At 38.0% G+C, this 12,763-nt stretch overlaps 3 protein-coding genes across 3 annotated transcripts; all 3 read right to left on the bottom strand.

Annotated features, from left to right (window-relative positions):
- Positions 1–523: 523 nt before the first annotated feature.
- On the bottom strand, positions 524–5,503 carry LOC111705040 (uncharacterized protein F21D5.5-like). Its single transcript, XM_023477471.1, has 8 exons — positions 5,008–5,503; positions 4,173–4,301; positions 3,010–3,555; positions 2,656–2,750; positions 1,848–1,931; positions 1,528–1,623; positions 1,193–1,267; positions 524–660 (listed from the first exon to the last, which is right to left on the bottom strand). The coding sequence occupies exons 1-8, from the start codon at positions 5,482–5,484 to the stop codon at positions 537–539; spliced, it is 1,626 nt and encodes a 541-aa protein (XP_023333239.1). The 5' UTR covers positions 5,485–5,503; the 3' UTR covers positions 524–536.
- On the bottom strand, positions 5,490–8,967 carry LOC111705008 (transcription initiation factor TFIID subunit 5-like). The gene is made up of 4 exons (XM_023477437.1): positions 8,381–8,967; positions 7,292–7,588; positions 5,823–7,069; positions 5,490–5,762 (listed from the first exon to the last, which is right to left on the bottom strand). The coding sequence occupies exons 1-4, from the start codon at positions 8,941–8,943 to the stop codon at positions 5,557–5,559; spliced, it is 2,313 nt and encodes a 770-aa protein (XP_023333205.1). The 5' UTR covers positions 8,944–8,967; the 3' UTR covers positions 5,490–5,556.
- Positions 8,943–12,228, bottom strand: LOC111705001 (jmjC domain-containing histone demethylation protein 1-like). Its single transcript, XM_023477425.1, has one exon. It carries the CDS (start codon positions 12,196–12,198, stop codon positions 9,409–9,411), a length of 2,790 nt encoding a protein of 929 aa, XP_023333193.1. The 5' UTR covers positions 12,199–12,228; the 3' UTR covers positions 8,943–9,408.
- Positions 12,229–12,763: the final 535 nt, after the last annotated feature.

Genomic DNA, 12,763 nt, shown 5'->3' with positions numbered 1-12,763 from the left:
GAGCTATTAAATGCTTCATTTGGTCAGTAGAATTATTTATATGTCTATATGTGAATTATTTTTTGATTATTTAAACTATTTTGTGATGACTGTTTGACATATTGCATATTTAATACAGAGTGTCCCACTTCAGATTAGACCGAGAACGGGTCTAAACTAAGATTTTCGGCACTAATTAGAAAATTTCATTAGAATGAATCATTTTGAAAATTAACATAAGGCTTATATAAGAATTTTCTTGCGGAAAATGATAAGTTTTTCGAGTATTAAGGGTTTATTTTGGTGTTAAAGATTGGAGATAATCTAANACATTTTGTTAAATGCATTCGGATACATTGTTGATTTATTTCTTGTAAAAAAGTGAGAAAATCCGCGAAAATAAAAAAAGTGATTTTTAACCATCTTAACACGCAGCGCAGATTTTAAAATTGGTTGTTATGATATCTCTAGACATGAATGTATCTACTGCAAAAGGTTTCATTCGAGTGACACGACTTTTAACCTAACGGTCTCAATGGAACAGTGTGTTTTAAATATTATTTCTCCAAAAGGAACATATTATAGAGAGTTCGACAGTCCTCTGTAGGAAAAGATGGAACGAAGTTGACTCCAACAATCCCTGTAATACCTTCAGAGAGGGACGGTTCTTCGTATTTACTCCTGTATTCAAGATATTTCAAGATATGCCATTTATAAACTTAAATTGGTACCTAATTGGTACGTAATTAGGATCCCCATATGTCATATGTTGGATTATTGTGAAGCTTTAACGCTAATATACATTCAGAATACTTAAAGAACCCCGTATTTTCTGCATGCAAATTATTCAAAAAATTTTCGATTCTTTACATTTTTCGTTTATGTCCCAATCTCAATTTAGATTTATAACCTTTAGTTAAATTTTGGAATTAATTTCACAATTCAGGTCTCTTCGAATTCAAATGAGACATTAAAAAACAAGTAAATTTTCTAAATTGAGATTTTAAAATTTCTGCTTTTAAAATTTTGCTAATATTTAATGTATTCAACTCAGCCGCTTAAATAAATAAGCGGTGATCAATCAATCAATATTCTAAAATATACATTGACAAGAAAATAAAATTCTAAGGCCGAAAAGAGGAGTGTTTTATAAATTTCTAGATCAATATATTGATTTTAAAAATCTTTGAAGGAACAAATCTTGCAAATATTCCTGTAGCTGTTGAACAACATCTCGTTGATCTTGGTGTGCTCAGAGTCCACCAACTCTCTGTACGCATTATTGTGCCTGATTAAGAGGAGAAAGTAAAACATTAACATTATGTTTTTAAAAGAAATTACCTTCCCACCCCCTCCCCTTTTTCAAGTAATCCTACCCCCTTTTGTCAAGTCAAATTGTATTCCCCTAGTTACGTTTTTTCGGTAAATTTCCATCCCCTCTTTTCATCTACATTGCCCCTTGCTTGTTACACAGCCAAAAGCATTTATTTTACCTTGAATTCGATCTCAAAGTTATGGTCCTTACTGATTAATGTTTTGTTGACTAACCTGGCCTGATCGTGATTAGTTTTCATGACAAAACATCTGATCGGAACGCGAGCATTGCGAGCAAGATTGATGTAGTCTTTTCTTGACTCTTTATCCCTAGTACATGAATTCTTCTATATATAAATTTGGCTTGTCTGTCTGTTTGGGTGTTTGTTTGTTTGTTTGTATCCGATAAACGTCAAAACGGCTGAACCGATCGGGCCCAAATTTTTGTGGGACATCACGTGACCACAGGGTAGGTTTATGAATGATCAAAATTTCAAATATTTGTCTCCATCAAAATTCGATCTTCATTAAATTTTTGAAAATTACTAAGTTACCTATGAGTGTTATCTACAACTATCCGTTTGCCGTGGTTAAGACCATCCCGTACTATTCGTAGAGTCTTCTCTTTACCTCCAGACCTAAACTAGTATAATCAGAACAGTGCGGAGAAATTTCAGATTCGCGGAATTAAACTGATTGGAATGAGTTAAAATCGTAACCTTACTACGTGAGATTAACTGATCTCTAAATCGTAAAAAAGGAGGACGTTTGAAGATCGCTTAATCTGCTGGTTCGTCAGCTGACACTTGTCAAAAATAAATTCTTCTAAATCTAATCAATTAAACTCTTAACTTTAAAATTTTCAATTCCACTTCGCAAGTTACCAAGCTTAACTCAATATCATATAAAGGCCCACTCCAAATATTAATATTATCTTTAACATATCGCCTTTATATTATTAGGAAATCGTTTCAGTTTATTATGATCATCTTGATCCATATTTTACGACCAGAAAGTTATAATTTTCACAGAATAACGTTTCCAACTAAACCCTTTGTAATTGTTTGTTAATAGGTTTCGCATTTTCTAACAACTTTGTTAAAAAAGTATTTAATTAGTATTTACTAGATCACCTGCCAAATCATTACTAGTTTAATGATAGCCGAGATGGAATTTAAAGAATTTGAGCCGCGGTTTAAATCTGCCAAAACCCGGTTTAAATTAAGCGCCGACTTAAATCTTGAAACATTTGATACAATTTTAAGTGGAAAAAACCATATTTAAGCCGCGCCTTGAATTAAAACCGCCGCTCAAATTCTTTAAATTCGGCCACGATCGATTTAAATCTAGAAGAAGACTTACCTGTCATTACTAGCTACTAAATATCCCTTGGACTCCAGTAGATTGCTTACGTGAGATTTTCCCGAACCCTGGATTCCAACCATCAAAATCAATTCCTAATTATTAAAAATGTTAAAAACAAATATTTCTCTCAAAAAAAGCAGGGATTTTTGTATGGCGGATGAAGTTCTGATTTTTCTTTATCAAAGACTAATTTTTTCTTGGATAATTGTCAGAATTCATCTCATGCAAAGACCTAAACCTTCCCTACTTTCATAAACCTGTGAAGATCCCAGTGTTGAATTAAAAATATTTTTAAAGTTAAATCATATGGATCTTCTCGACCGATACAGTCAAAAAAGAAAAATACAAAACCTGGGATTTGCTAACAAGCTCTTCAGTTTCAGGTTCCAGGAGAGAAGTTACGGTTTGAGTCCTTGGATCGAACCCTGGCAAAGCAAACTTCTTTGTCGGAGCTTGGCCCTGGAAATATTCCTCCGGGGTGTAGAACTTCAAACCAAGATTCAGAGCAAAAAGGCGATCCGAGCAGGAGAAATCTTTCTTCCTTTTTCCGCTCCAGTTCTGCTCACGTCCTGCAGCATCCCCGCAATAGAAGGATTCCTCCCTGTTCACCTCCACCTTGTTGTTCCCAACCTGCTCCAGCCAGAACCAGGTTCCGGGTCGAGGTTTACGGAAAAATCCTCCTCCTGCGGTTGAACAGATGACCTGGAGCGGAACTCCTAGCTTGGATTGTATCCGTTCGACCTTCTCCTGGAAATCCTCTTCCTTAAGCTTTCCCCTGGATATTCCGGCCTGGTTCGTGATAAATACAATTTTATAATTCTCTTTATAAAGAGATTTTAGTTTCCCCGGTATCTCAGGGTATAATATCTTCCAGTCATTCTTGTCGGTCGCGAAAACCTGGAATAAAAAAATAAAAAATAATTTTTAAACCAGATTTTTAAATTTCAAAATAAAGTATCAAATCAAATTAAATCAGGCTTATAAATATAGTATAGGGAAATTTAGTATACCGTTATTTTTTCTTACTTTCCAACCGTAAACATAATCTTTTTTCAAACTCAGCAGCAAAATGATGTTTAAACAAAAAATACACCTTTATCAAAATAGTCTATTTTTTATTAGATTCTAGATACTGTGTTATCCAGACTAGGGGCGTGTAGAGAAATTTGTCAAGGGGGGCTTTATTTTTTATTCCAGGGGGGGGCTAAGAACCCATAGGGCCGTGAAACCCCCCTAGAAACCTTAGATTTCACTTATCCAGGGCGGGGGGACTGAGCTTCCATAGCTCCCCCACCCCTGTGTACACCTCTGATCCAGACTAGGGTTCATAAGCACTTGATGAAAAGTATAACTAATTTTTGGAAGGAAAGATTCATACCAATATAGGCTAAATCTTAATAACATTTATGAATGGCATTCAATATATTAGTATTTAACTCTCTTCTAAAAAAAATATCTTCCTTTATTCGCGGATACATTTATGCTCTAACTACAGCCTGAGAAATATATCCAACCTTTCCTGACTGTGTTGTGATAATAGTTCCATCAAGATCAAATGCAGCAATCTTCTCCTGATCCTTACACTCCGTAGTTCTCATAGATATCATCTTCCCGTTGTATACTTTCATCCATTCAAATCCGTTCTACCAACAAAATAAAAATCAATATTTAAGATATGAAATTAGATCGATTATTTTAGGATACTCAATGCTTTAAAAATAAATATGCAAAAATTATAAAGAAACATAATGACTAATGAGGTCCATAATAATCCATGAATCATGCAATTTTTTAAACGTCATGAAAAAAAAATTGGCGTTTAAATTTGGATTGTAGTTCAATTTACAAAATTCAACAAATATATTTACACATTTCCCCAGGGTCTATTAGATCTAAACTTATTATTTTAAAAGTTATCACTGTATGGGGAAATTATAGAAAATTTATCAGGTTTTTCTGTTTTAAAGAATCGCAGACAATGATTTTCGAAAATTTAGGGAAAAAATATGAAAAAATTTAGACATCAAATTGCCAGATGTTCCCCCTTTTTAATAAGTTTATCCACAAAATTAATTCAATTTCCAAATTCAATCTGAAACCTTTTCAAAAAAAATATTAATAAATATGTAAAAAAAAAGACAATTCAGAAATGTGTTACTAAAACTATTCAGCACACTATTTAAGACCGGCGAAAAACTTCTTTCTCAATTTATAATTATTTAATAAACTCTTTCTCTGTTATTTAATTAACGTTTAATAAAGCATAGCATATTTCTAAGATACTGCTTTAGTTTTGCAAAACTACATGTTTAAACATATGTTTATTAAGCTGTAAAGATAAAACTGAACCTTTGACGAAAAGACATATCCCCGCTCAGGACTGAACCAGGAAGGACTTGATCCGGAGCTGACAATCGTCTTTGGTTTCTTGGATTCACTTTGAGAACCTAGAGATGAATCCTCGGATAAATTTCTTTTTCCTGGTTTAGAAACAGTCTCAGATTCTCCAGGGGCTGGGGGAGGGTTGAAAACAATACTATATTTAAATTGACCCTGGCGAAGTTCTAATAAATCCTTGTGATGCAAAGTATATTTAGAACCAGGTTTAAGAAGAGTGCCCTGAGCACAGGACGGATTACCACCATGTTGAGTACACAAAACACTACTAGATACATAATCAGCTATAAGAACTACTTGGACTCGACTACACCGAGAATCTTTTATCTTGGTTTTAGGACCTCGGCCAACCTCAAGCTGAACTCCGTCCTCCAGGAGGAGGTCGGGATGAGATCCGTCTAAACTTCGTAAAAAACATTCTTTACTCATGTTTATCTGAAATTGGTTTAAAGCAATTCCGATAGAAACAGTATTTTTATTATTTACATAGAAAAACGAGGTTTAGGACGCATCTAGTGGTCCAACAGCTAGGAGAAGGTTTCGTCTGGTGTAGTGTAAATGCAAGACTGGAGTACTCTTGGTTCTATAACTTCCTAGTAATAGGTTTTCAGTGTCTCGTCTCACATCAGGGTTGTGAGTAACATTTACTTCTTCAAGAGAACTCTCATTCATCAACTTGGCAAAATCCCACAATGCAATCGTTGAATCTAAATATAAAAATATTTATTAATTGAAAATCACAAGAAACAAATTATTGATCTTTTTACCTATTGCTGAGCTGGAGAGAATTGTTCCTTCTCTGGAAAATGCTAACCCTGAGATAAGCTGAGTATGATGACCCAGCTCAGCTAGAAGATGACCGAAAGCACAGTCCCAGATTAGAACCCGGAGATCACTTGAACCAGAGGCGAGAAACCTACCATCTGGTGAAAAGGCCAGGCAGAGAACTGCGGACTTATGTCCGGTCATAAACCTGACACAACTACCGGTCACACAGTCCCACATCCGTAGACTGCGGTCACTTGAACCGGTTCCGATATAGTTTGAATTAGGATGAAAAGCTAGACAATCGACATCGGAGAAATGTCCTTGAAATATCCGAAGTGGATGTGCCTGCTCCGTCGTCCAAAGTCGGGCAGTTCGGTCATGACCACAGGACGCAAAATAATATCCGAGAGGAGAAAACTGAACATCCCAGACCGGAAAAATATGACCTTTGTAGCAAACGAGACAGGTCCAGGTCTGTAAACTCCAGAGTCTGACAACTCCGTCCTCGCTACCTGAGAGGAGAAGGGTTTTATCCGGACTGAAAGAAACCCCTAGGACGGGTCCACTGTGCCCAATCAGCTCTTTGCTAGACTCCGCTGTAGAGTCGTCCAACATCCTGTGCAGAACATCCTCAGCCTCTCTGTTTATATCCTTCAGAGCCTCTGCAGGTTTGAGTTTCCTCAGTTTATGGTTGAGGAGAGACCAAACTCTAATCTTGGAATCTGATAATCCTGCTGCCAGCATACTACTGTCCTCAGATACTCCTACAGCTGTAACCCTTGCTGAAACATTCATCAGAGTGTACATGCAGATAGATGGAATATTGTCCGGACCTAAGTTTGCGCGCTTCATACTTTCACGTAGCGCGCGCGCTTTCTCAATTTTATCTGAATCGCGCAACTCTGGAAAGGGCATTCTAGTCGCTATGGGGGCATTGGGATCTGATTTGGATTTCTTCTGAATTATATTTTCCTTCTTTTTCTTCTTTTTAGGTTTGTCTCCGTCCATCTCTGGTTCCTCTTCCTCCTCCTGCGGCAAAGGCATTACATCCGGTTCTCGGAGTAGGCCATAGTAGACCTTGGCACGGTTTGCCTGACGGTTTGCTTCTCCGGTCATTGCTCCGGCAGTAGAATCAATCTGACTCTTGCTCCTGGGTAAACCCTCGTACACGTCTAGGTAAAGATGCTCCTGGATAACATTCCAGAGAAGTGTGTGCTGCTTCTCAGAAAGATGTTTCTTCTGTTGTCTAAAATAATTATATCATAAAAAAACATCATTTGATGAAAAAAAGGAATATACAAGGAAAGAAAAAATATTTTTAAACTATGTCTAAATATGTTTTTTGTAAGTATGTCTAAATATGTTTTTTGTAAGATATTCTATAACTCTGAAGACTCGGATGAACTCTGTGTTGGATATGATTTTTCTTAAAGCTATTTTTATCTTTATTTTTAATAGATTTTCTCACCTGAGCTGGGTATATGTATCACGTGACATTCTAACCGTAAACTGACTCGTATTGAAGTTATCCATTAATTCGTTCCCCTTCATGTGCTCACGCTTGGTTACGAAGGAGAGCTTCTTAATGTCCTCCTGATAGTAACACTCCTGGATGGAACCAAACTTCTCCACGAACCTCTTGGCCTCGCCCTCGTGCTGGTTGTAGACGAGCTCCAGGTACATGTGGACGAACACAGGGTAGAGGATCAGTGCTAGCTCGTGTCTATACATATCTAAAGAGTTCTCCACAAACTTCTCCAGATCACTAAACAAATAAAATAGATAAATCCTTCTCATTTTCAATCATAAAGATTGAAATAAAAAATGGAATATGATAATCTTAGAGAATGCATCAAGATTATTTCATCGAGTTTAAGATATAATTTGGAAGTGTGTATATAATCGAATAGTTTACATAGTTTATAAAGGTATAATTTTTTTTTAAAAAGGGGTTTTTTAAGGGGGGGGGACACAATGTTGCCAAGAGGGGGGCACAACATTTTTTTCTGTGCAAAATGTGCCCCCCCCCTATACAAATGCTCTCGTATGCCCCTGCCCCCCCCCCCCTGTGTAAGAATAAGCGTTCTTAAACACTAGGAACCGAACAGTATTGGAAACATTTTCTCCTGAATCGTGCAATAATGGGAATTCTTACACGATAGGTTTACTAGTATTGAACAGAACAGATATGACAAAATAATTATTATCATAAAGTTTTGTATTTCTCTCGATTTTATATTAACTTTTCCGTAGGACTAATTTATACTCAGCTGTCTCATTTTTCCGTACCGTACAGGGTTTGGCCTAAGAAACCGATCCGGATACAGGGAGCTTAAAAAAAGATCCGGATCCAGGGAGCTTAAAAAACAGATCCGGGTCCAGGGAGCTTAAAAACGGATCTGAATTTAGTGAGCTTAAAAAAATCTAGATCCAGGGAGCTTAAAAACAGACCTGGATATCCACGGAGCTTTAAAAAACAGATCTGGGTCAAGGAAGCTTAAAAACGAATCTGGATCCAAAGAGGTTAAAAAGTGCAAATTCGGTTTAGAAGTATTACCTGTACGCAGATTCGTAACTAGATGGATCCCCGTCACTCCTGTACGCTGCCAGTACATTTCCAACCTCAGGATCAGAGGCCTGAGCTACTATAGGAGCAGCAGCTTCTCTCTTCTTCAACTCATCCTTCAGCTTGTTCTCCGTCTCCGTCAAGTTGTGTTTACGGAAGTATGCCAAAATGGCTTGCATGGCAGGATCTGAAGGAAGAGGACTTTGCGGTTCGGATTTGATCTCCTGGTCCACCCTTGCAACGGGATCAGGCCGTCCGTGTTCCACTTTTGTCATCTGATCCATTCTTGGTCCATGATCAACCCTGGGTAGATGATCTACTCTAGGTACCTGCTCCTGCACGTGGTTCTGATCAGAGGTTGGAATAAGAGCAGACTGAGGAGGATGAGTATGATTCGGAACAATACTTGAATGATGATCCATCATTGATCTTGTATCCGGCATTGAGTTCTCTGGATTATTGAATCCCTGTTGAGATCCGTCCCCACCACTATGGATTGGAGCACCAGGGTCACGTTGAAACTGATTAAAGTTTGGTGAACCATCTTCATTCATCTGGAAATATGTATCTGTTAAATTCTAATATTACGTCAGCAAAAATTTAGGAGTAATGTCTACAATTCGAAATTACTTACAGACTACCTTTTCAAAACTTATTCTTTATACGGACAAAAACAACTATATTATGCGATACAAGTATTTTACATCTTTAGAGGGTAAATATAGTATTTGTGAGGGTTCCCTTTCAAGCTAATCATTTTTCCAAATGTAAAAAAATAGATATTATAGATGATTTTAATTGACATTCATTTCAGTGCTTTTTTGGGTTCATTCCAACGTAAGAGAATGAGAACACAAGATCTATAAATTTTGTCTTAAAATATTGGGTCTCCTTGTGTAAACTACAATCTTGATATTTTAAGATGATCTGTATTGAACCAGTCTGCATAAATATTATCGAATGTAAATGTAAATACATATACTATAGAGGAAAGGTAAAATGAATATAACAAGTAAATCTTATTTCTTGTAAATAATGAAATTGTGAACACGGTGTTCTGGTCTAATTTGAACAAAAGAATCCACAGCTGTAGCGGATATACCAGTGTCTTGGCAGTTAATGAAACTCAGAACTGTACACCTGGATAGATGAACCAACCCGGAGTCAGTGAACCCGGGGCATCCGCTGATGTTAAAGTGTACAAGGGTTTGACTTGCGTACAGATCTGGGTCTCCGATCTGAGCTAGACCTGCGTCTGTTAGTTTAACGCAGTACGCAACTGAGAGTGTGGTTAGAAACTGTAACTGTTGAGAAATATATCTAAGGGAGATATCAGTAATTTCAGTTTTACAGAGAGATAGTTTACGCAAACTTGCAAGGTTTGATTTTTTTTCTCCAAATCTTAGAAGTTTGTTCAGAGCAGAATCATTTAGGTTTGAAACAAAACTTAGATCCAGGTCCACAAGGTTAGGACAAACTGAGCTTATCAAGGCTGAAACCTGACTCCCGAATTCTAACCCAACCAAAGAGAGACGCCTTGTCGCTTGGATCTTAGGAAGCAGCCAGGTTAGTTGCTGTTTAGCAATATTTGTCCAGTCGAACAGGATGAAGGTTGGTTTAAGATTAGCAGTTGCATGGATCATATTTGCCGTGACTTTTTGTCCTGAGAGATCAACGAAACCAGAGATCAATTTGTCTCTGGATATCTTGTTCCAGGTTTTACACACAGTTCTCAGACGGAAAATATCCGGAGTTCCCAGGAACCAAAATATTTTCAGGATAACGGTTGGATCCTCCAAGATTGCACTCTGCCTGCTCTCCTCGGACTGAGAATACAAAAACCTGATTTTATTGTATTTATCTCCTTGTCTGTTCAGAAAATCTTTAACCCTGATACTCATCTTCAACTCCTTCTCCTCCATGTCTAGAACCTCCCTTTTCACGTTCTCTGCCAGCTCCGAGATGCTGGTCTTCTCCATATCAACGTCATCCACGGACATGGGTTCGTCCTTAACTATATCCACCTGGGAGAGATTTGATCCTTCAACCTGCATCTCAACATTGTTAGTTTCATACGCTTCAGGTTCATCCTTAACCTTGCTCAGATCGTAATTGTCATTGTTAACTGCCTCCTCCTTGACTGGCTCCGACGCTGACTCCGACTTGAGAGCCGGAGGATTTCTCTGACAGGTCAAACACTTCCACAAGTTTGGCATCTCCGGGATTGGAGAAGAGTTGAGACCAAAATCAGGTAAACATAAAGGATGAATGAGCTCGAAACACTCAGCGCACTCCCAGAGACTGCTAGTGCTGTTGTTCCTGGTGATATCTCCTCTGGTAGGATCAACGAACCAACCATCTAGCCTGCAATAGGAGCAAACCAGGAGAGGATCCAGATACATCTTTCCATCAGCCTCCATCCTCTTCGCTTTAGTTTTATTCTCCTTCAACTTTCTTTTACCTTTTGCAAACCAGTTCGGTTCCTTCCTTATCCCCGGCCAATAGAGCAGAGGTCGGCCATTGATTGCTCGCTCTGATTTATCGTTCTTGTGGACTTCAACAATAATTCTGATGTCACGAATCAGAGAAACCGGATCCTTGATAAAACTAGGAACGTTCTTCTTGTTCACCGGTAGAGAATGAAGATACAGGACAGTGGATTTGAGTCCCCTTAGCTCTTGTTGAGTAATATGAGGATGACCAATATTGTCCTGAAAGGCTTTCCTCTCCTCCTCCGACCCCAGGAGACGATTAAGGACATGATCCTCCAGATCTAGATGATGACGTCCTAGCAGAGCATAGCAGTATTTATCCAGAAGATACCACAACATCTCCGTAAAAAACGGAAAACGAAATTTCTGCGGAACCTTCAAGGTTTCCTCAATCTGAGCAATCTTGATCTGACGTTCCAACGCGAAGGGGTGAAGAAAGTTCCCACCGAACACAAGAGAATCTACAGGGGTGTAAACAGCGTGAATCCACCCGGATGGGATTAGGAACGTGTTCCCAGGATTGAGAATACATCTCCCGCATTTCTCCACCATATCTCCGAAAAAAACTTCTCCTTGTTTCCCGGAGAGCGTCCAATTCTCAAATGCCTTGAGATTAGTTTGTGTCGGAGGAATCAACCAGAACATTTTCTGCCCCCTGAGTAAATGATACCAAACACTAGTACCGCCCAGATCTACGTGGAAATCTGTATAGCAGCCTGCAATCGACATCAAACAATATTTTTGAACTTTAGGATAAAACATCTTGGACATATCATTCGTGCTATCGTCCTGCTGGTCCTTTAAATGTCGCGGCCACACGTTGTCAGTGAAGTCCAGCTGCCTGACAACCTTGGGAGCTGTTACATGAGCGTCAAGTTTAGTATGACTAAACTCGAGACTAATAACGTTAAGTTTAGTATCATCACGGTCTGGATCAGTAAAGAACTCCTCAAAGTCTTTCAGGGTCATCTCTGCGTTGTGTTGGGTGGCGCAGTTCATCACCTCCAGGATCCTCTTCCCACCAACCAAGGTTCTTACGTCGGAGACAGAAAAGGATGGATCAGGAACACGGATTTGTAATCCGGTCTTCTCCGGGATAAAGATAGGATTGTTGAACCCTGTTCGTTGGAAAAGTTCATAGGTTACATCATCCCCTTTCATCTCCGTGATGAAATACGGAGGATAGTTCTTGGTTCGAACCTTCTCCTCCGGGTCGAAGGTTTTCATCTCCTCCTCATCATCTGAGGATGATATTCCGTCCACATAGGTTTTACTGTGCTTTTTACGCAAGGATCTAGACCCGGCATAGTCCTTCATTCTGAAAAAAAATTTTAATTCATCTTTACTTAGTTTATACTATGTCATTAACGTTAATTACTATGTACTGATGTAAGAAAAACAGGGATAGTATAATCTATTGTTTTTTGTCAATTGTTTGGATTTGGATGTACGGTAAGTCGAAACCGGGTACACACTGAACTCAAAAATACCCGAAACCTCTCAAATCCGGAGATGTCGTCTTAAAAATTCTTTCTTCCTTTCTTTGTTTTCGTTAAATTCGTTGTATCAGTCTCAGAAATCATAGAATGTTTCCAACAAATTTTCAATACTACACGCCTAACTTTTTCCTAAAAAAATCAAAAAATGCAGCGTGCTTCTTTAATTTACATTTTGAACCTGCACTCATGACCAATCCCTCGATATTATTTTTCCATCTATACCATCTTCTCTGCAAAATCTACCCATTCTATAATCTTGTTATTTTAACTTCCTAAATAAAGTTTGATTGAGGAGAAAATACAATTCAAACTTGATTTCCGTTTCATCTCAATCCTTGAATATTTCCTTTGCATTTCACTATATATTTCTGATTCTTTACTAA

The sequence above is a fragment of the Eurytemora carolleeae genome, unplaced genomic scaffold, assembly GCF_000591075.1.
Source record: "Eurytemora carolleeae unplaced genomic scaffold, Eaff_2.0 scaffold2, whole genome shotgun sequence".
NCBI lineage: Eukaryota > Metazoa > Arthropoda > Copepoda > Calanoida > Temoridae > Eurytemora > Eurytemora carolleeae.
The sequence above is the reverse complement of the archived record's forward strand: the minus strand, read 5'-3'. Positions and strand labels throughout refer to the sequence as shown.